The sequence below is a fragment of the Mustela nigripes genome, chromosome 2 (genome assembly GCF_022355385.1).
Source record: "Mustela nigripes isolate SB6536 chromosome 2, MUSNIG.SB6536, whole genome shotgun sequence".
NCBI classification, from domain to species: Eukaryota; Metazoa; Chordata; class Mammalia; order Carnivora; family Mustelidae; genus Mustela; species Mustela nigripes.
In genome coordinates, this window is record NC_081558.1 from 138,357,043 (window position 1) to 138,381,488 (window position 24,446).

The following is a 24,446-nucleotide window of genomic DNA, read 5'->3' on the forward strand; positions in this document are numbered from 1 at the left end:
ACAGATTCAGGTGGATGAGGAGCCATGAGTTCTCTTGAAAAGGTGGTGAGATTCTTCTCAGGCTATACTTCCAAAGAATGATGGGGTGGCCTGTCCCATGTTCCTAGTCCGTGTAAACCCAGAAGAGTTCATTCCTCTTCTGCCCGAACCCTGCATAGAGAGTGCATAGAGAGTGCACAGAGAGTCTATGTGAACTATGTGGCTCTCCACAGAAAGGAGTCATTTCCTTGAAAATTGCTTTATTAATCAAATTAGCTGATAAACTAGGACAGTAACTACTACATGGACACAGACCTTTGGATTATAGAAAAATGAAATCACAGGGACATCATGTCCATGCAAAAACACTCTCACTCTGTGAAGTATGAGTTTGGGCTGGAGCAGGGACAACGGTTCTTTACCAATGATAAGGATATTTTTTTCCCATTTTTAGCACCCTTGTCCTTCTGAATGCCTTTTGCTCCCTTTCCTGGATATTTAAAACTCTAAGCATTTGTCAAGGAAACGCACAGGTGCCACCAGCTGATTTAGCTAAGCACCAGCATCTCTTACAGAGGTTTGAATGATAATTGCTCTGACCAAGAATGATACTTCCCATCACAGAGCAGGTTGTAAAAGTTACAGATCCAACCCCATATGCAGGGAAAACTTCTCCCTTTTGTTAATCTTTCACAGAATAAATGATGGTATTGGAAGGTTAGAGAACAACCGGTAATTTATCTTGGACCACAATGATTAAAAAACAGCCGTCACTTCAAGAACTTGCTTGGTTTCATGAACTGCTTTATTAACCATTTGCAGAGACCACATGATTCAGATTTAGAATCATGGAAAACAAGAATCAAGGAATCAAGGAAAACAAGAGCTTTGAAGCCCAGGCAGCTCTTAAACAAAAAAAAAAAAAAAAAAAAAAAAAAACCTACTCTTAATTTATCAATTCCCTTAAGTAGAGCCCCCTTTCTTCATTAGGAGCTGCTAAGTCACCTACCTATTCCAAGCCAAAGATATTTCTACTGAGAGCACATGGCTAGGCGCTTCCACAGGTGAGCTGGACTATCTTCTAGGCAACCTTTCGAGCAAAGAGAACATAGACAATATAAAGCTCAAAAAGTGAAGGCAGTCCAAGAAGACAGCTCCCTGCATTAATTTTTCTGTTCCTTTTTCTAGATAGCATGGGCTTTGTCCTTTCGATCCTTCTTTCTCTAAGAACAACAACCCTGGACTTCCGCACAGTGCCCTGGTTGAATGACATTGCGACCAGCAAGTACCTGTAAGCCATGCCCGTCTCTGCTCTGGTGGTTTCCTGCAAGGAGATTCCATGGACACGTAAGAACTTCTCCAGAAACTTCCGTTCTGCTGCTCCGCTAGGCCTCGCCGGCCAGCAGGCTGCCTGGGGCGGAGGCTTGGTCACTGCTAGATGCCGTCTACATTTCAGAGCCGATTCACTGGATTTGGGGAGACCCAGCTTGGGGCTGGGGATGTCTGCACAGGCAGGTTTATACAGATGCATGTTTCAGAAACCCAAGGAAGCAGAGCTCATTTCACAGTCTTTAGCTCTGAGACTGGCTGTATCTTGCTATGATTAACTTGGGTTATCTGGCTTTGGTGCGTCCCTAAAAGGGATCAGCTCGTTTTCCTTAGATGCCCCTTCTTATTTGTGTGTGTGTGTGTGTGTGTGTGTGTGTGTGTGTGTGAGCGCAGACTCGTGAGTTCCTGGCAGAGCTGCTGGTTACATGTCTCTGTTGAGGCCTTTGTTTAAAAAAAAGAGAGAGAGAGAGAGAAAGAAAAAGGGGGAAAAGGCCTTTGTTTAAAAAAAAGAGAGAGAGAGAGAGAAAGAAAAAGGGGGAAAAAGAAAAAGAAAAAGTCCCTGACAAAGTCCAATCACTTTTCTTGTCCCTGCGAAGTTCCCAGAGTCAAACTTCAGCAACTATGGATTGGCCCTGGGGAAAAAAATATGGGCACTCTTTCCCATGTCTTTCTATTTAGGTAAAAGGAAATATTTTGGTGGGATGTAAGCCAAATATTCTGTTCTCATAAGGATCATAAGGCCTTGCAGATGATTCATGAGTATGTAATGAGACCTTTCTAAATTATCAAGTATTTCATAATCAAATCATTTATTATACTAGCAACATGATTCATTTGGGTAGGAGGTCCATTAACCTTGTTCTTTTCAATATGTCACTAACAAGTGATAGGAAATATCAATAAGATGGTTGTATAAAGCGAAGAGCCTACACAAATATGCCCAACTGATTTTTGACAAAGATGTAAGAGCAATTCAATAGAAGGATAAGCTTTTCAACAAATGATACTAGAGGAATTGGACATTTACAAGCAAAAAAAAAAAAATAAAAACAAATGAACCCTTCACTTAACTTCATATTTATACAAAAAAAATCAAAATGTATTTTTGATTATTTGTGTGTGTGTGTGTGTGTGTGAGCAGACTCATGAGTTCCTGGCAGAGCTGCTGGTTACATGTCTCTGTTGAGGCCTTTGTTTAAAAAAAAAAAAAAAGAGAGAGAAAGAGAGAAAGAAAAAGGGAAAAAAGAAAAAGAAAAAGTCCCTGACAAAGTCCAATCACTTTTCTTGTCCCTGCAAGGTTCCCAGAGTCAAACTTCAGCAACTATGGATTGGACTAAAATATAAAATTATAAAACTTCCAGGACAAATCACAGGAGAAAGTCTTCAGGACCTAGGGATAAGTGAAGAGTTCTTAGACCAGACACCAAAACCACAATCCATAACAGGAAAAATTCATAAATTGGTATCATCAACATCCAAACTTTTTCTCCATGAAAGACCCTATAAAGAGGATTTTTAAAAAATCTAATTAGGCACTAGGAAGAAATATTTGCAAACCACATATCCAACAAAGGGCTTCTATCTAGAATATATAAAGAACTCCAAAAACTCAATAATAAAGACATCAATACTCCAATTAGTTGGTGGACAAAAACAGTAACAGACATTTCACTGAAGAAAATATGCAAATGGCAAACAAACACATGTGAATATGTTCAGCATCATTAACCATTAGGGAGATGCAAATTAAACCCATGACATATTCCTACACACCTATCAGATTAGCTAAATAAAAATGCCAATAACACCACATGCTGGCAAGGATCCAGAGAAACTGGATTGCTCACACATCACTTGTAGAAACATACATTGGAAAAGAGCACGGCAGTTCCTTTTAAAAACCAAACAGACCAAACCTACCATATGACACAGCAATTGTACTCTTGGATATTTCCCCCAGAAAAATGAAATCTATGTTCACACCAAAAAACCATACACAGATGCTTGTAACAGGTTTATTCATAACTGCCAAAAACTGGAGACAACCCACATTTTCTACAATAGCTGAAGAGTTAAACTGTGCTATAGCCACCCTATGGACCACTATTCAGCAATAAAAAGGAATGAACTATTGATGCAACAACTGGAATGGATCTCAAGGGAATTGTGCTGAGTGGAAAAAAGCCAAATTACACATGTCAGATAGGACTTGCTTTCTCTCTCTTCCCCCCCATCGCACCACAGACACTCCTTCCCAGCTTCCCAATTTTTCTGTCAAGCCATCATTCTTTATCTTGTTTTCTAATTGCTGAATGTAGGTCTTATCTTGCCAACTTTTTAATAAAGCCCTTGAGAGCAAAAAAAAGTCATCAATTATATGATTGCATTTATATCATGTCTTGACTTGACAGAGTTATAGAGATGGATCACCAATTAATGGTTGCCAGGGGCTAGAGAAGAGGAGAGATGAAGGTAGCTCTGTCTATAAAAGGACAGAAGGGGGCACCTGGGTGGCTCAGTGGATTAAGCCTCTGCCTTCAACTCGGGTCATGATCTCAGGGTCCTGGAATTGAGCCCCACATGGGGCTCTCTGCTCAGCAGGGAGCCTGTTTCCCCCTCTCTCTCTGCCTACTTGTAATCTCTGTCTGTCAAATAAATAAATAAAATCTTAAAAAAAAAAAAAAAGGGCAGATGGGGGACCGTGGTGCTGGAATTGTTACATATCTTGACTATGGTGATGGCCACACCTACATGTGTGATAACTAACACACACACACACACACACACTAGTATGCAAGTGGACGCGTGCAAAATCAGTGAAATCTGCATAAGGTCAGTGGCTCGCGTCATCAATTTCCTAATTGTGACATTGAACTATAGTTATAGTTAGATATGAACTGCAGTTATAGTTACAATGAACTATAATTATAGTAATGAACTACAGTTATAGTTATAAGATATCATTACTGGGAGTCACTGGGTAAAGGGGTTTATCTGTACTGTTCCTTATAACTGCGTGTGAATTAATAATTATCTCAAAATAAAAAGTCAAAAAAAAAAAAAAGCAGAGTCTCCTCATATAAGGGTCCCTCCACTTTGTGATTCCAGCTGCAATTCTCCTCCAACTGTGACTCCTGGACATGAATGGTTCATCCAATCCAATAGGCTCCCTACTCCCACCTCACCCATCACCATAGCTTTGCTCATATGACCTCCTCCCTCCCATGTCCTGTGAAAGCTCACCTCCTCCAGGAATTCTTTCCGGACTTCCTAGTCCCATGCATATGATCATTCCTTGAAATTCCTCTTGCAATTCATGTCTAAAGTATTCACTTGACACTTCTAAACTGTTTACAAATATTTGCACAAACTTGATGATCTCTGCCATATTTTTCTGCCGAACTTTACCATTATTATTTTCTATTTGGAATTAACCTTCCTTTTATTTTTTAACTTAAATGAATGTATTTAGTGTTATGAGTTGGATGTTTGTGTCCCCCCGCCCACCAAAAAAATTCATATGTTGACATCTAATCTCCAATGTGATGGTATTTGGAGGTGAGGCCTTTGGAAAATAATTAGATCATGAGAGTAGAGCCTTGATGAATGAGATTAGTACCCTTTTAAAAAATTTTTATTTATTTGGAATGGCAGGCAAGGGAGAAGCAGGCTCCGAACTCCCCGCTGAGCAAGGAGACTGACACGGGGTTTGATCCCAGGATGCTGGGATCATGACCTGAGCTGAAGGCAGCTGCTTAACTGACTGAGCCACCCAGGCACCCAGTCTTTCCATTTTCAACACAACATCCAAAGCTGAGTCTCAAGGGAGAAAGAAGAACTTATAGAGAAAGGGCCAGAAAAGCGAGGAAGGACCCAGCAACAGGGGAGAGTCACAAAGAAACAGGCATTCCCAAGTCAAGTTTTACCTAATGTTCTATCACATACACGAGCCACTAGTTACATCTGATTTTGTGAGCCTTGAAGTCTCCACCAAGGAAGAAGCAGAGGTGAACTGGAAAAGCAGTCATGGAAAATGAGACATGAGACCTCTTCTAGACATCACTCTCTTTTTCTACTCTCTGAATATGGAGCCAGGTCCAGTAGAGGAGAGAGGGATGAGCAACCTAGGGTTGGTCTTAAACTGAAGTCTCTTCATTAAGTTCCAAAAGTGGATCACTGTCATTAAAGGTCCCACTTTGAAGGTGGGGAGTAGAAACTACATATATATATTTTTCACGTTTATTTTTTTAAGTACTCTCTATACCCGACATGGGGCTTGAACTTAGACCCCCAAGATCAAGAGTTGCATGCTCTAACTGAAAGAGTTAGCCAGGTGCCCCAAGTAGAAACTATATTTATAAGCCAACTATTGGCTCCCTTGGCCATCGATGCAAATCAAGATCAGTTTTCAACTACATGTACAAGACTAAGAAATGCCTCTGAGCAACAGAGAGCAGCGGTAATGTCTGCTTTGCTCTCTTTCGGTGTCTCAGGAAAAACTGCTGTACACCGTTCAGAATCATTAAGTATTATGCCATCCCAGTGTGGGAAAAGTGACAAGGCCATCTGAGGAAAGAGGTGTTTCTGGTCACATTCTGCTGATGGGGTGCTGAGAGAAGTTACAAATAGAAACCCGCATAGCTCTGGGTGGTGAGCGGGCTTTACCCACACCTGCTCAGCATTCATACATAATGTGTGACCTTGGGCAGGCCTTGACCTCTCTGTCCCCTTAGTTTTCTGTTGGCTCAGATGTAAGTTATCTCTAAGAGTCTTCTAGGTCTGGTGTTCTGTGAGTTTTAAAAATGGCTTGGACTAAACATTCTCAGTGGTGAGGACCTGTCCTGTGTTGACTGGAGAGCCTTGGATTCAATGAATTATTAGCCAGTTCTCTGAGATGTCAGGCCCAAGAATTGCTGCTATTATTTTTGGAACAGACCAACATTTATAGCCAACTTTCCAAATTTTTCTTGGCGGAAAAGATCACCTCTTAAACACTCCATCTTGGATTTGTGGGCACATCACAGTCATCTAAAAATTGTCTTGGCTTGCAATTGAAAACGGAGGCCAGAGCTGGTGGGCGTGGGAGAAGAAGGCTGTGTTTCCGCGGCTGGGATGAAGGAGTGCTGGCTCCATCCACATGAGTTTGGACAGGGCATGCCAGACCACAGATCAGAGCCTGTCTTTCTATTCCAATTATTTATGGGAACTTGGGCTCTTTCTCCGGATTTGGTGTCTGCTCCCTAGGGCTCTGCCAGTGAAACTGTGACACGTGTCATCACCATCTTCCCTCCACCTTTGCAGAAGGACCTGGGAGTCTAGGCACATGTAGTTGAGGCGGCCACAGTTAAGTATGTGTGTCATATCAACACAACACAATGAAGAAAACATCACCCTGCCCTTGAGGAGCTCCCAGGAGCAGGAGGAGAGAGACTGGCAAAGCTTACAAAGCAGTGCACTATGAGCTACAATGGAGGGAGGCAGGGAGGAGACACCGAAACCCAGTCTTGGGTGGAGTGTTGGAAGCAAGACCAGCAGTGAGGGAGAGGTGGGATGGTGGAGGGAGTCTTTCCAGAAGTTTTCAATCAAGCAAGAAGCTTAATCTTCAATGTCTCTCTGTTCATCATTCATTCGGCCTTTCCTAGGAGCAATCCCCCTCAACTCCTTTTATGCTAAAGTTTTCCTAGGAATAGAAAACAACAGCTCCAGTGGGATGGGGGAGAGAGCACTTGTGACAATGTGTAGGATTATAGCGGGGGACAAATGGAAGTCCCATCAAATCAGCCTCAACACTGAAGGCACCACCTCCCCTCAGTCCCAGCCTCTTTTACCTCTTTTCCTTAGCCCTACTCCTTGCACATTATATACTTTTGCATTATAACTTCAAAAACCCCTCCTCAACGTACAATCATATTTCTAATATATACAGAGACATGCACATTATAGACTTGCTCAAGAAATCTGAAGTATACTTATTGGTGACCAGATTGACAGGTCTCTTCCTTGGCCTATAAAGGGCTTGTGGGTAGGACTGGTCGTTGGGATTTCTCTGGCATCCTGTGTTTATCCCACACTGACCACACACCCACACAAAGAAAACATCCTTGAGTTTTGGCATTTGCAGCAAAAGTTCCCCTCATCACTTTGGGTGTGACTATATTGTTCCTTCCACAAAAGATCCCTAAAGATGCCCAAATGAGACATTTGGTCCGAGACTAATGCAAAGGAAATGACCAATGGGACTCCAAAGTACAGAAGTGCACTCTGTGGCCAGAAATATCTTGAAAGATGGCTATTGGGGGCACAGAGTACCTTGGAAAAGAGGTAGGTGAGGAAGAAGGAAGGTGCATGATGGGGTCTTGCCCCCATCACATGGCTTTGTACTCTCTTTTTAAGTAATGTCAGCCATGAAAGGCTTGAAATCAAGATAGTATTGTGGTCACCAGCTGTTGAGTCATTCCTGAAGTAGTATTTCCAGGATGCTAAGAACATGTTCCTCCCTTATCCCCATCTACATTGGCCTGGCTTTGAAGAATTTCCATGGGGTAAGGGTGGAATATAGAGGGAAAGAACATGAGTTATAAAATCAGAAAGACTTGGGTTTGAATCCTACCCCTAACACACACTAGTGGATTGACCATGAGTACTTTCTGAGTCCCAATTAATTCCTCTGGAAAATATGCCTCACCATATTACCTCATGAGATTGTTGTGAAGATCAAAGGAAATAGGGCATTTGGTGTACCTGGCACAGAAGACACAGCCCAAGACATGGTGGTTATTACTTGTCTGCCACATTACACAATCCCATGGTCAGCCATGGACATTGTCATCTATGTGGATAGTGCCCCCCTAGTGTTGCACGGTGGCAGAGCTCTGCAAGGCAGACGGACAGAGAGACAAAGTGAGCAACCCTTTTCAGGGGACTTAGTCCTATGGGTTACAGGACTGCAAAATGATGAGATGGCTTTAAACACGACTTCCTCTTTTCCAAAGAGAAGTGAAGGATTATTTAATGAAGTTGATTTGTTCTTCATTCAGTAAGAAATCCCTCCATCACTTCTTAAGTGTTGACTCAGAAAGCAGACTGGCAGGTTGCAATGACTCCCACACCTCCGCGGTCACTGCTCCATGTGGTCTGCCATGGGGCTCCCCCACCGTCTTCCACACATTATCCCTTTGGGGTCTGGAACTTGTCAGAGACAAGCCTGGGAGGCTGGGACTTAAAATCTCAGCTATAAAAGCCAGGCCTGAAAGTGTATAGGTTCAGTTTGTGATACAATGCACCTGCTTTGAGGTCTTACTGGGATCCTTCTGTCTGAACAAATCTACCTTTTCATCAACCTCTTTGAGGCACCTACAAAAAAAATCTAAAAAAAATTCAGGATTCTAACTAGAACTCTAAGAAGTCTTAGAAATCAACTGGTTCAATTCTCTTGTTTTACGAGTAAGGAAAGAAACATCCACATAAATTAGGTAACATTTGGAGTCAGTTACCATAAGAACTGGACTGAAGTGCAAGTTTCCAGAAGCCTGGGCTCAGAGGTCAGACAGACAGGTTTAAATCTTTGCACAACAACTTGCTACTGTATGACGTGAGCATCTCTGAGTTTTTAGTTTCTTCTTCAGAGAAAATGGGAGAAACAGTACCACTTCCACAGAGGTAAGTAAGCTAAACCAGTTTATATATTTTAAATCCCTAAATACACCACACTGCCTCATGAAATGTCATTTCACCGTGTAATAACTGTAAATGTTCAATCATTGACCAAAGTTCCAAGGAAGTATGGTTGAAAAAATGATCCACTGGAAAGGCCTCAGTGTGTTCCTGCCATGGAAGACAAATGAATAGCTTCACTTTGCTTACTTTATTTGTGATAGAATGTTCTGTCTGCTGGGAAATTTATAAAATCTCGAGTACCAGAGCCCCATCAACATTTTGAAAAATTGTGCTCTACGTGGTTTGCTTTTCTAAAATCCCTAAGGATTATTCCAAGATAAACTCCAACGTGAAGCAATTTCAGCATTTGGCATTTTCCCAAACAGATTCAAATGCTAGCTCAAATAAAGTAACAACTGCATCTTTCGGAGGTCACCTTTTTAGCAATCTTGCTAAATAGAACAGAAGCAAGAGTAAACAAATAAGACATCACAAAGCCCATGTCCCCAACCTCAATTCATAAACCATTTACTCTTTCTTGGTCATAATTCAAGCAAGACAGAGCCTCTTATTTATTGCTCCTCGGTAGAGTTAAGGTAGCAAATTAGATGAAAAAGCCATTAGAGGCAGGCTTACTGACAGCAATAAGAAAAATTTACAGCAAGGTGGGGATACAGGAGAAGCAATGGAAGGGGGAAATACGGAAGGCAAAATTTAAAAATAAGAGCAAAATGAAGCCTCTAATTTTCAAGGCAAATACTTCTAGATTCCTTAATAGTCCCCAAGGACATTTTAACATAGCACAAGAGCTGACATTTATTAAGATAAACTGGAGTTGTCAAGTTGTTTCTTCAGGTTTAAAAAGTTAAAATAAATCCTTGACACCTAAATTAGGAAGTTTCAGGTACCGGGAAAATCGCTTGAGTGAAAATTTCCATTCTCTGACAATGTCAGCTGAACAAGGCCTAATTGTGACTAACTTCTGCATTTAGAAATACTATCTTGCCCATTCTCACAAGGTTTTTTCCATCGGTAAAATACTTTAGATTTAGATGGTTCAGCTGATGACTAGCCTAAGAAAAGATCAACTTTGTTCTTGAGCCACAGACCACACATCCCTTTCCTCCTGCCTCTTTGATGGCTAGTGGCCCCAACCTCCCCCACATCCTTGTAAAAGTCCTGGTGCACTTCGTGTTTATTTCGTCTTGACATTTCTCTCCCTTGTCTCTCCACCTTCTGGCAGAACTAATCACTCCTTTATTTCCATAGCGCTTCATTCCCCCTTCTCAGATCACACCAATAAAACTGTATTGTGCTCTTGTCGCCCCGAAAGGACTCCAAGGTTATTCAGGGTAAGGACCCTATCTTATGTACCACCCTGCATTCCCAGAATTGAACATAATAGATGATCAAGCCTCTTGAATGAATTTGTTTCATTTTCCAGTTTGACTGTTAGAATCTCTTTCAATATTATATATATAGTTATAAAAGAGTATCCTTGAATTCTGAATATTGACTTCATTGGCTATTCATGTAATTTAAAATACTATAAAAACACTTGCCAACTTGATACTTCTTTGCCATTTCCTTTGGATACTTCCTTTGCCATTTCCTTTGGATGACCGTCTGGAATCTAAAGTATTATAAACAGATTTAAGTATTTAATATTTTGTTCAACAAGCAACTGGTGTTTGGATAGTCACATTGTTCAAATTACGAAGCTTGGAGACAGAAGGAGCTGATCTTTCAAATGCATCCCATTTACAGAATTGTTTACCCTGACTATCAACTCCTTAGTCCTGGAGGTAATTAAATAATTCAACAGCCCTTTTGGACAGTTTGTTTCCTACTAATGCTCACTGCTATAATAAAATTTAATATGAAGATTAATTTACAAAATATGCTTTGGGTTTTGATTTTTTTTTTTACATGAACTTAAACGGGAGATATATATAATAAAGAAAAATGTCTTGAATACAAACCCAAATTCTCTTAACCAATTTTTCCTCCAATTTCTCACCATTCCAGGCCAAAAAAAAAGACATGTATCTTGTTTGAGGCTCTTGTTGAGCTAGGGAAGGAATGCCAGTACACCGTAAATGATAGGCCATTTTATTTAATCATGTTACATTCAAAACCATATCATATCCTGCTGCTGGGGAACAGGGTGACTGGCTTGTCTGTCATCAAGAATCCCGTAAGTGCCTTCTTGAAAAACATGAGTGATAATGACATTGTTTGAATGAACAGACTGTCATGGAAGTTCCTCTTAAGAACACACACCTGACCAGTTCGGCAATAACAGACTACATTAATGAGCTCTCTTGGCTCTCAACAAGTGCTCTCTGACTTTTGTTTCCATGGGTCTGATCCCGCCTCATGAGATAGCTGTGCGTGTCTGTGGCGCCCTGGCCGGTGGCTGTTACCATGGGAAGGGATGACCTGTTGACTCGGGCAACTTCGTCTCACAACCGACTGGGGGAGGCACAAAACACGAGCTGCAGGGATCGCTCCTGGCTCACCCATCCATAGGTGATTCTTCTTAGGGCAATAAGAAAATGTCCGAGAGGTTCAAAATGAGAGCAGAGCCCTCATGGATGAACGTCAGCAAGGCTGTGTTCCAAGTCCCTGCCAAGCTAATATCAGATCACCATCTACAGGCTTCTGAGGGACATTACCCTTCTCAGTAAAACAGGAAAGTTAAGTTCCAAGTAGAAAAGCCAAAGGAGATGGACCCACTGTGTGGCTCTCACCAGCTGAAAAAGGCTTGGTGCATCAGGCATGGAATAAAGAGAATGACATTGAGAGTGAAGAAATGCCTTCATCTCTCCCTGTTTTAGGAAACAGACTCTGCCTTCGCACTCCTCTGCGCTGACTGCGGCTCTGTGGCCTAGTCTCTCTTCCTAGGCATGCATTTGGACTACATTTCCCAGCCTTTCTTGTAGCTCGGAATGGTCATATGACTGAGTGCCAGTCAATATCACTGCTGCCTATGGGTGCCACTTACAGACCTGGCCCATAAAGTACCCTTCACACGAGCCTCCATACCCTCTCCTCTCTATTGGATCAGTGTCCATTCTCAGCCACTGGCCAGCTTAGAAAACAAAAGTGAAGATAACAGAACTTTCATTATCCTGGATATCACCTAATTGGACATTCTTATTCTTGACTGGATTCTCATGAGTAAGAAATAAACTTTCTTGGGACAAGTCCCTGAAGTTTCAGGATTTAGCAGCAAGAGTGACCCTTATTTAATAAAATCAATGGACTTCATTTAGTGAAGGGCATTCACTTACAGCCTAACCGTATAAACATTCAAGAACTCTTCCTGGATTGGGAACCAGAATCGGATATCTGGTCTGGAGCCCAGTTTACTTTCCTGGGGACTAAAGAAATATTTGGCAAGTTTCTGTTTGCAATCAGATTACAATGTGTGTACCAATGCACACAAAAAACTCCCAGTTTCTTTTGCCTTGGAATGGAGATTTTTTTCTGCCCAACTGGAAGACTTGACACTTGATGACATTTCGTGTAGCTTGAGAGGCTGTCAGGGGAAGGCAGCATTGCTTCAGTTGTCAACTCCAGACATCTGCGAGCGAATGCTTCTCAGAACCATGCTGGGTCCTCCTCCCACAGAGCAAAAGCACCTAACGCAACAGCGAAAATCTCTGGCAACACATTAGCACATGCCATTTAGTGACAACCACAAGCTAAAATTGGAAAGGCCAAGGCAGCTGTGACTGTGAAACGTCTGCTCCCTCTCAGGGCTCGCGTGAGAGGGAGAGGGCCAAAGACTCTGAAATGTAGTTAGAGCCATTGAAGAGAGGATGCCTTGGGCGGGGGGCGGGGGGGAGGGGCAACTTCCAGAGCTTCAGCTCTTTTGATGGAAATAATTTCCAGGGAGAGAAGCCTGCATAAATATTGAAATTCACAGTCCACTCTATGACACAGCCCTTTGCTCTCCATGTGAGTGACTTTCCCCCATCCAAGCTGCTCCTGACCTCCCCCTGCCCTTTAGGACCTCAAATAGGGAGGGGAAACTGTGACTCCCACACCCTGCATCTGGGAACCTTATACTGTGATGGAAAGTAAAAGGTAAAATTATGCAAGTGACATCTTGGTGATGATCTATAATCAATCCAAACCAGGGAAAGGGAGTGTTCTGTGGGGTTAAGAGATGACATCTGTGGCCCGACCACCCATGTTCAAGTACTGGCTCTATAACTTCTTTACATCTGACCTAGGGCAGGATCTTTTGTTAGCCTGGGCTTTCTCCCATGAAGTGGAGCTAGCAAAAAGAGCCCAGATTATTGGTAAGGATTAAAATGAATAGTCTAAGGAAAGTGCCCAGTAGATAATAAGGACTCAGTAAGCACTTGCTGATATTAGGTAAACAAGGCAGGTTTCCTGGTCTTTGTCCATGTTCTCAAGAAACCCCCATCCAGGGTCTGGGAAAGACGTATGGCTGTATTCATCCTTATGTTTGCTAGAAAAGCAGATGAGAGGAAATCATTTTCTCAAGCCATGTTCTAGACTGAATTACAGCCAATGTGTCAGAAAGAAGATAATAAAAAAATGCAATAGCAAACAGCTAGGTAGTGGTTTTAACATACCATTTTCACATATATACTTTCCTCTTTAACATCCTGGGAGATAATGTAGATGCTTTTATTTTCACCATACAGATGGAGAAATTAAAGCCCAGAGAGGAGGCATGATCTGCTGAAATTCACACAACTGGCCCCTAACACAGCCAGCCACAATTTAAATCCAGGTGTCTCTATTCTAGAGACAAGGGACCGATCCACTGTGCATGAAGAGAGAACATGTCAGACAGACATTTCTCCTTGGTTAATCAGAAAGGATTTTAAGCGAGGGTGTAAAAGAAAATCTTAGAAGAGCGGAGTTCTAAGCAAAACAAGGAAGAAAGCAGCATGTCACGATCATTCTCTTAGGGTTGGCGAATTTTTCCAGGCTCAGGAGCTCATGGAAGGAATCCACCAAAAAAGGATTGTGGGGGGCAAAATAACAGAGGAAGGCTAATGGCCTCCAAAGGGGGGATGGGAATGGTAACATTTGCTGCAGGGCCCTCTCTGCCCTCACTCCTGTGTCGAAACGTTTATAGATATTCTCCCACTTAATTCCCCCAACTCTGAATGTGCAGTATTGTCATTCCCATTTACAAGGGAGGACCCTGAGGTCAAGGTCACATAGACAGTGTGTGGTGGAATCAGGATTTAGAGCTTATATTTGCCCACCCCAGGTTATGTAGGCCCTGAGGCTCACAGAGGAGGCAAGATCCACAATGTCTTTCAAAAGTGCATAATAAGCTGGAACTCTCTCAGAAGTGCATAATAAGCTGCAGGACAAATGTAAGAAAAAATAACAAGCTGTATATTATAAAATTAAGCTGTATAAAATGAAATTAAGCTGTAAAAAATGAAATTAAGCTTTAGGTTGGCTGTAGGAAGGCTAAATTTTAAAATCATCACATGGCATTACCCCAACCCATGAGAAGCAGAATCTTCAGTACATAGAGAAAGAACGGGGAAGGCTGACCTTAGACAGGGAGTAGACTAGCAACAGCTCCAACAGCTGACCTGGAATATATGTAAGCATAGCCAGCAAAGAGACAGGGAATGCTTTACCTCCTAATGAGAAAGGAAGAAAAATAATCAACAACAGACAGCAAGGGAATAGTCTTCATCACTGAGGGATGTGGGTTATAGCAAGTCCACGGGGCTGTTGTGTGAATTCAGTGGGATGAATATATAAAGGCCTAGGCAGAAGAAGTGATGTGTTCGAGATATCCGATGCATGTGAAGGAGATGAAATAAACTGTCCTCTGTGTCACAACCAACTGAGCCACCCACATGCCCCCCAAAAAAGGAAACTTTTTAAAAGTCAAACATATCTAACAATGGTCAACCAACTACTAAAGTAATTCACTTTAAAAATTGGAGGATTTTTTTCCTGCTCCTACAACTTCAGAACAAACCACCAACATGTTTCCTTTTCCTTGCAGAGATAACCCAACTGCACAATCTCTATGAAGGTCAGCGAGCGGGAAATCAAACTCTATCCCCGTATTCTGGAGTATGAGATCATTAAACCACGTAAGCTCAGAACTAAAAAGAGCCTAAGAGACCAACTTGTCTACCCTTCTCATATTACAGAGAAGACTTTGAGTCCTGGAGAATTTAATTTTTTTTTTAAGATTTTTTTTATTTATTTATTTGACAGGCAGAGATCACAAGTAGGCAGAGAGGCAGGCAGACAGAAGGGGGAGCAGGCTCCCTGCTGAGCAGAGAGTCCGATGTGGGGCTCGATCCCAGGACCCTGGATCATGACCTGAGCCAAAGGCAGAAGCTTTAACCCACTGAGCCACCCAGGCGCCCCAGAGTCCTGGAGAATTTTAAAACTTCCTATGATCACAAGGCAAAATGGGATTTGAATCATAGATGCAAGCCCATCAGCCAATGCCCCTGCCATTACATGAGGCCACCCCCAGGAATAGCAGAGGAACCAGAGCTGCTGAGCTCTTTCAAATCCACTGACATCCAGTTAGGAAAGAACCATGTGGGCAAATTAGAAGACCAAGACATAGACACTGCCTTCGGTGTGTCCACAGTCCTTCAGAATGAACTGGACACATGTGAACATGACCCAGTTAACAGGAATATCAAACTGAGAAACTGCCTGCATTTTCCTAAGGTGACCTAAAAAGTAGTCACAGGGTTGCAGACTGAAGCAAGCTCCTAGGTATTTGGTTACTCCTCTGGAGGTTGGTGTGCCTGCCCAACTCACCAAACTCATGTTTAGTTCCAACTCACCTCTTCGCCTCACCCCCTCACCCAGGGGTACAGCTGCACAGAGCACTGACGGCCTCCCGGCCCTTAAGTCAAAGGACATCAATGTCACCTTTAGAAACCATGGCAATGCCTTCTTTCCCCTAGGGCTGCTGCTGGGATACCAAGAACTTCCTCTAATTAATCTAATGCCTGTCCTATGGAGGTTCACCCTCTCACTCATCCAGTCATTCAATAGTCTAAGATTGCCTCCAACATACAAAACAACAGAACAAAGAGTGAGGAGGCAATCTTCCTCACTCATTATCTAAAATTATAGTGAAACTATACAAAAACATCTTCATGTTCTGACATTTCTGGAAAAATACTTTCAGGTGACTTCTCATGTAGACGTTCTAAGATTTATAATCTTAAAAAAAAAAAATGCTTGCTCAAAGAAATATGCATCACCTTTTAGAAAAGAGCTTTTTCTTTAACAATGAAAGAATCTAATCGATAGTTTTTCTAAGAAAACAAAATATTGGTTTAAAAATTTAGTTATTCCTGGGGTTATTCCATAGTTGGTTAAGGATCTGACTCTTGGTTTCAGCTCAGGTCATGATCAGGGTTGTGAGATCGAGCCCCACATCGGGTTCTACACTCAACACAGAGTCTGCTTGAGATTCTTTTTCTCTCTTTGCACCTTCCCCTGTGCTCTCTCTTTAAAAAAAAAAAAATCTTTTTTAAAAATTTAGTTATTGCATTGTAACTCAATTCCATCTCACTACATTCTGTTCCTGATACCATTTCCCTGATGCTGTCTTATGTGTTCTATATCAGTAGAGGAGGGGGGTGAGGAGAAGGAGACCAAAAGCGACTGAGTGTTCATGGAATCCTCACAACAGTCTTCTCATCTAGGTATACCTGTACCCATTTACAGAATCACAGTAGAGTTAGTACACTCCAGAAAGGGGAGGCATCTCTAATAATAGGTCCAACAATCGTCTCATGATAAAAACAAGGACATGGAGCATGTGTCAGCAACTCTGTTAAGAACTTTCATATCACAGTGTGCTTTCTATGTGCCAGACCCCATGTGCTTTCCTTATTTAAGTCATTTTATCTCCTCTATAGTATTGGTACTCTCATTATCCACCTTTAACAGCCAAAGAAACTAGTCACATAGTTGGTCAGTGGCAGAGCCAGTGTTCGAACCCAGCAGCCTTGTTCCCCAACTATGGCCTTAACCCCCAAGCCAAGTGCCTTTGCCAGACAAGGGGCCCTGCCCAGAGCCCCCAGTCGGTAGGTGACACTGCTGGAATGCAGCCTGCAGACCACAAGACTCCAGAGACATGTCCTTCATCACTGAGCTGCATCAACACCTCCCTTTGCCAAAGCTTACACCTGCATTTAGTGTCCTTGACTCTGTCTTCTTCCTCTTTGGGGACCTGGCTTCATTACTTGCTTTATACACTTCCTCTCCCTACTAGACTCTTCCATTTTGCCAAAAAAAAGTCTACAGATCGCAGCAAACTCCTCCCTAGACCCTGCTTCAGACTTAACTGTCACCCTCTCTTTTCTCCATAGCCCCTTCTTTGGAATAGCCTGCACGCACTACCACTCCTCCAGGCCTAGTCTCTGTCTGACTCTCAAGTCTCTGAAAACGGTCTCCTACCCCTCCATTCTCCTGGCCCCTCTCCCAGCTCCAGCCAGCAAGAACCTTTCTGGGGCATTTGTGGGCGTCTCCTGAATAGAAGCAGCTCTCCATTTCCATTTCACACTCTTGTTCACACTCTTCCCTCCACCTGGATCGCCTTCCCAGCCATGACCTTGTCTCACTCAAGTCCTGCTCATCTTCCAGGTCCAGATCCAAGCACATTAGCTGGAGGCACTGACTCCTTCCTCTGAGCTTTATGACCTCCTTTTTCAGTACTTCTTATTTAAGTACAGGTCTTATGTCCCCGAGGCTGTACCTGATTTCCTGTGGCAACTTCCATCTCAGGCTCGATTCTCAACTCCAGATCTTCCTGCATAAACTTCCACCAGAGCTTGCTGAGCTCATGGGTCACCTGCTGCCCTGTGGGCAAGAACTGCATCTACCAATACTCACCTTGGAGAACTGCCTGTCCTCACAGAGAACCACATCTGCTCCTCTGGAAGTAGGCAGAAGTAAATGATTTTTAGGAAATCAAGGGATTTTGATAGCAGAAAGAGGTGATTAGAAATGTGGCTCAGTGTAACTTCCTGCTTAAGAAGAAACATTTCTTAAGCTGGTAGAAATCACTACTGAAATGCTATAGCTAAATGTTCATTCGTGTGTTGACTTGCTCCACTAAATGTTCCCAGTCATTTCAATTTAATAGGTTCAGTCAGCTATGGTTTGGAATGTTAATACTGTATTAAACAGTATTTAAGAGCTCTGTGTATTCTATCACCAAATCATTTTTCTCCAGGAAGATGGTGACTGTATGAATCCCCAAAAAGCCTCCATTAAGAACACACAGTGAGGGGCACCTAGGTGGCTCAATGGGTTAAACCCTCTGCCTTCAGCTCAGGTCATGATCTCAGGGTCCTGGGATAGAGCCCCACATCAGGCTCTCTGGCTCTCTGTTCCGTGGGGAGCCTGCTTGTGATCCCTGTCTGTCAAATAAATAAATAAAATCTTAAAAAAAAAAAAAAAAAAAGAACACACAGTGAGGTGCCTGGGTGGCTCACTGGGTTAAAGCCTCTGCCTTCGTTCGGCTCGGGTCATGATCCCAGCGTCCTGGGATCCAGCTCCGCATCAGGCTCTCTGCTCAGCAGGGAGCCTGCTTCTCCCTCTCTCTCTCTGCCTGTCTCTCTGCATACTTGTGATCTCTGTCTGTCAAATAAATAAATAAATAAAATCTTAAAAAAAAAAAAAAAGAGCACACAGAGGTATCTCATAAATATCAGTTAAGCACAATAGGACCCTCAGTTGTCAGGTCCTAGGTGAAGTGCACATGCTTGCCAGATATTTTAAGAGTCACCCCATCCTTAATTACCTTCATAAGATTTCAACACACCATGCACAATAATTTTTACCCACAGTGCTTTGTAATGCTATTAGTCCTCTTCTGCGGCCAAAGAAATTGAGACTCAAAAAAGTTAAGTAAATTAGCCAACCATTTGTTTGACTATAAAAACCAGTGCTATAAGATGAGGATTAAAGAGTGTAATTGTCATGATGAGAACTTAGTATAGAATTGTTGAATCACTATATCGCACACTTGAAACTAACATAACATTATATGTTAACTATACTGGAATTTTAAAAACTTAATGAAAAAAACCTCAATGCTCTGAATTCCATATAAACACTATGTATCTAGAGAAAGCAATGAGATAGGTATCCTCAAATATTACCAATGGGAGGGCACACAGAGAAAATATTTCCAGAAAGCAATGGCAAGACATACATTAAGAATAAATATGTATATGTGTGTATATGTGTCTGTAATATTATATATATAGTATTCACCCACTAATTACACTTCTAGGAATAGATCCTATGAAAATAACCAGAGGTGTGATTTTTTAAAGTATAAAGATATTTATTATTATATTATTTGCAATAATGATAAATAGTAAGCAAAATAAGAAAAGCTAAGCAATAATATAGTAAGATGCAGTCCTTTGAAAGAAATTTTTAAGTTGTCTTTAAGATAATAAAGTGCAGAGCACCTGGATGGCTCAGTTGGTTCTTAACTGCCTTCAGCTCAGGTCATGATCCTGGAGTCCCAGGATCGAGTCCCGCACTGGGCTCCCAGCTCTATGGGGAGTCTGTTTCTCCCTCTGACCTCCTCCCCTCTCATGTTCTCTCTCACTCTCTCTCAAATAAATAAATATTTTTTAAAAGGATAATAAAGTGCACTGGCATACTAGTAAGTGGAAAAAAAAGGTCTGAAACAGAATATATAGTATGATTCTAACTCAAAAGGCTGGAGAAACACAAATCAATCACCAGCAATAGTTGCCTTTCTTATTTACATGTTTTCGTTTTCAAAATTTTCCATCAAATTTAGATACTACTTTTGTAATTTGGGGGAAAAAAAAAAACCCTGTTATTTAAAGACAACAAATAGGGGCACCTGGGTGACTCTGTTAAACGTCTGCCTTTGGCTTAGGTCATGATTTTGGGGTCCTGCGATGGAGTCTTGCATCCAGCTCCGTACTTGGCAGGGAGTCTGCTTCTCCCTCTGCCTCTGCCCACCATTTGTGCTCTCTCTCAAATAATAAACAGACAAACAAACAAATAAGACAACAAATTAATTATTTAAAAATCATATCCACAGTTACCCAGGGACTTAAAGCTAACTTTTGCCTTCAGCCTCAGGACGCTGGTTCCTGCACCACTCTCTCACCGTGCAGAGGAGTGAGCCATCATATAAAATGCACCAGCTTCACAGTGTGATCAGTCAGCTCTGTAAAATGGACAGTTAGTAAGAAGCAAATGATATTTGATTGCTTCATGTGTAGTCGTATGTAGACGCAGCCCCAGAAAGGGGGGCCAGAACCATTTCCCACAGATAATGCACATTCTCTGCCCTGCTTCCTGCAATTTTATTTCTTAAATATACCAGGACTGCTGGACTCCTCTCAATTTCTAATGCTTTCTTCTAGTCATTTAATAATACCCTTTTTCAAATATAGGTTATCACTGAATCTGAGGACAGGACAACCCTCAAATCCCTCACAAACCAAAATTAAACTGCTGTAAAACATTTTCACTCCATCCTCTCAGAAAGGGAATGGGAGTTAGAACCCTCTAGACCTTCCAAAGCAATGGCCATTAACCAACAACCTGTAAAATTCTTACCCATACTCCTCAATGCATTTAACATTCTGTCCTATAAGTAAGGTTTCCCAAATGAATACATTTGTTCTTATGTGAATCATATCTGTATTCTACATACAGGTCTCTAACAGACTTGTCACTCTTGGGCTATGTTTTCATTTATAAATGAAAGAAAAAAAAATGGGTGACCTGGGGGAGTTCACGTTCTACTACCTACATTACACTTTGAGAGGATTACATCATCGGTCATTGTCATTGTCCTGGTGATCTTAGGGACTTAACTGTGGTAGGTAGTTCTAACATTGGGGTATAACAAGGAAAGGAGCCAACAATGAGCAAAAGTGTCTTTTTCTAAAATACGCACATATAGAGCTCCAAAGTAAATCTAATTTCTAAATGGACTCAGTTCCAACTGCACACACTAGTTTCTTCCTAGAGACAATCATGATGCAAAAATAAAGGGGGAGGAGACATTTGTAGTTTTTGATGATGTAGGATAGACACGATTTTCACTGTTCTTTAACACCTCACTAAGCAAAGGACACCCAAAGTTACTTCAAATCAATGATTAATAACACTGCCCCACAGATTACCATGGAAACCAATACATTAATTCTGGGTCATTTCTTCTCACTATAGGACAAATTGTTAGTTTGACTAAAGCAAAAAAGAGGAGATATTTGTATTTCCCAAAAGTTGCTAGCTAAACCTGGTTAACTTAATTAATATTCCCTTCAGACCTGATAAATGTTACTCTACCACCTGATAATAAAGTAGGAATTTCATGATCATAAAACAGAACATAAAACAGGATCGTAAAATTCCTGAGTATGACTCCTTTAAGAAAAGCTTTCGGTCAAGACAAAGTAAAAGGATGTGTTACAGAAGGAAATCATTATCAGTGCTTTCTATTGTCACTTAACTCTCTTTCCAGAAGCTCTTTAATGATAGCTTTAAGATTTATAGATATGAAGCACATTCCCAACACTGATAGATCATTCAAGCTTTCTTTGACTTGAGACCATTCCCCTTGGGTCCTTCCTCCGTGTACCCTAAATGTAGGCACAACAGCTTACAAGAGCTTCAGATAAATCACTCTGGCCATAAATAGTAAATGTATTTCACAGAACATTTCTAGAAACCTTAACTTGTTCTACTTTTTAAATGCTGATTTTTTTTTTAAATAGTGGCTTAGATTTGGAAATATCTATTTTATCCCTGCCTCGAAAAGGGAATGGAGCAAGGGAAGTTTGGGCATTTTGAAGTTTGTAGTCCAACAAGTTTTTATTTTACAGGCATCAAAGTCTAAATAAATTGATTCAATTATTAAATTAATTTTTCTATGGTGTCCTTTTGGAATTAGAGGTATAAAAACGGGGGCAGCTCAGAGCACACTGGTATGCTCTGATAAATAGAATGCTTTCAGGAATCGCTATGCTACCACGCAGTCTCTACAAAAGAAATGTTCTATCCTTGGACCATTTCATCACAACCTTTTTCTTATTTCTAGTTAACTTTATTACTGTTTAATGAAAATAGTTACTTTAAGCTTTATTTTCACAATTTTTTTCCTTGCAAAGTTATCTTTCATTCTTAAGAGATTTTTTTCAGTAGCAATTATAGAGAATAAGTACTCTTAAAGTTCAGGACTCAGAACTCTGCTACTCAGTACCTTTTGCCTTATAACATTGAGATTTATGAGCTCTTTCTGCTCTGCACTATTTGAAGCTGAAGCTGAGAAAAGAACAGAAATTAAATCTATAGAGATTTGTCTTACACTTACCTATTTTCTTCTAAATGTGCCATTTTCTCTTGATACTGTCTTCCTTACTCAGACAAGAGGCTCGCACAAGAGGCTCACACTCCCATTGCCAGACTAAGCTTGCATTTAACAAATTCACACCACTCATCCGTCCACTCTTCAAACAGGCAAAGCGCATTTCCCTCCTTCACCCCAGAGTGCTCAAAGTAAAGAAAGTGGTGGGGTGGGGGTGGGGGGGTGGCTAAGCGTTTTCTTGTTGCTGTTTTGGAAAGGGGCGTTTTCCTGCAATTTTCCAACTCCTCTGATTTTCACTTAAGACAAATCTCAATACCACACTCTTTGTGCCTGTCAGTTCTTGAGGGCCTACAGCCTCCTTGAGGTAGAAGGGCGCGGGGGGGGGGGGGGGGGGGAGCGCGGTGCTTGGGGGCTGTTTTCTGAATCACCATCCCGGGAGCATTATTTGCTGTTTTCTCCAGTTCCTGCTCTTTGGGGTTACATCTTCTGAAGTGTCAATCATCCTTAAAGCAAGGAGAGCTGCTGAGCTCTCCAGCAGCACCCGCAAGTGAGCACCGTGAGCACTGGCTCTGATGCGCGGCGGCCGCGCTGCGGGGGCGGAGGCTTACCTGTGGGGCATGCCGGTGGTGTAGGCGCTGGTGTGCTCGCCTGACAGCTCGTAGAGTTTGAGGTACCAGTTCATCTCTGCTTCGCGCACCAGAGCCAGTTGCCGTGCCCTGAGCTGGCTCTGCCCCGAGGGGCTGAGGCTGCTGTCTTTCCCATCGTCAGGGGCTTTCTTGGGAGATTTGTCTTTGCCCCCTGTGGAAAGCCCAGATTGTTTCCTTAACTTGGAATGCTCTTCTGCTATCTGACTCCCGGCGGCCCCGGTCCGGGCGGCCAGCATCCTGGAGGCTCGTGTCTGTCTATCAGAGGAGACTCTAAGTCACTGTCATCAAAGTAATTTGAATTGATTTTCCTGCTTCTGTCTCCCTCGTCTTCCCTGTCCTCCCCCCATCCCCTTAACCTTATCCTGCCAGAGAGCTGTAATTGAGCCAGGTCTATGGCTGGGGACGAAAGACTATCTCTAACTTTCCTGAGGAAGAGCTAAGGCGGCCACTACCTGTGATATCTTCCAACGTGGGAGTTTAAAAAACAAACAAACAAACAAACAAAAACAAAAAAAAACAAACAAACAAAAAAACCTCTAATAATATTGGAATGCTGAAGTGTGCAGTGTTATTTCTTCTTGGAAGCTAGGATTGAATTCATGGGGGAAAAAAAAAAGAACAAAACAAAACAAAAAAAACCCTCTGAACTTCAGAACATTCATGTAAAAAAAAAGAAAAGAAAACTCTGAATCTTAGAACCTTATATTTGGTCATCAAGTTATTTAAGAATAAAAAAGACATCTAGAGGTTCATTAGCCATTCTTAGAGTCCCTTTAGTTTTTAGAGTTAAATGTGAATTTTCTCAAATAAGTTTAACAATGTCAATGGGGGAGATCATTTCTTTTGTGTAAGCCTTAAAATGATGTTGAATTTATTTCATAATCCCCTGGGAGGGGGGGGGGGGGCTTTTTGAATGTCAGTGAGCCACGTAACATACATCAAACATTCTTTCATTCCCAAAGAAGAATGTTAAACCCACCATGACTGATTCAGTAGCTAACCCTCTCAGCACTTCTAAAGGATGGAAGGCCTGAGAAGCCCTTTACAACTGAGGAGACCAGGTTGAAGTTAGAATGACAAAACTATTAGATGGAAAGAAAGTGGGAAGAGCCTGTGTGTGCAGATGTGTATTGGGGGCGGAAGGGTATGTGTTCAGCGCCCCTGAAAACTAGCCCTGAAGATGGGAAGTTCAGTTAATGGCCCTTGTGCTTAAGTCCCATGGGGCTGACCCACATGTTTACCGATCTGTCCTAACTCAAGGAATGATGATATTAGTGCCCACCTAGTTGTCTACCACAAAGTTGTTTGATGACCCACTAAACCCAGGTATCCCCCAACCAGTATCATTCCCTATTCTGTCAGCTGCCTCATTGTCAGCTACATGTGAAGAACCAGAGAAAGTTGATTAATTTCTCTACCCATACAAGACCATAAATTAAAAATCAGAGAGGAAT

At 41.9% G+C, this 24,446-nt stretch overlaps 1 protein-coding gene across 3 annotated transcripts in view; it reads right to left on the reverse strand.

The window, feature by feature from the left end:
• The window catches only part of KCNAB1 (potassium voltage-gated channel subfamily A regulatory beta subunit 1), a 402,759-nt gene extending 379,455 nt beyond the window's left edge, over positions 1–23,304 (reverse strand). For 2 of the 3 annotated variants that reach the window (XM_059391683.1, XM_059391685.1), the window contains exon 1: positions 22,352–22,533. In XM_059391683.1, coding sequence (XP_059247666.1) covers positions 22,352–22,374 — 23 coding nt within the window. In that variant the 5' untranslated portion in view covers positions 22,375–22,533. Of the gene's footprint in view, positions 1–22,351; positions 22,534–22,953 lie in introns of those variants that run through there. The other variant, XM_059391681.1, reaches the window with a different exon arrangement.
• Positions 23,305–24,446: the final 1,142 nt, after the last annotated feature.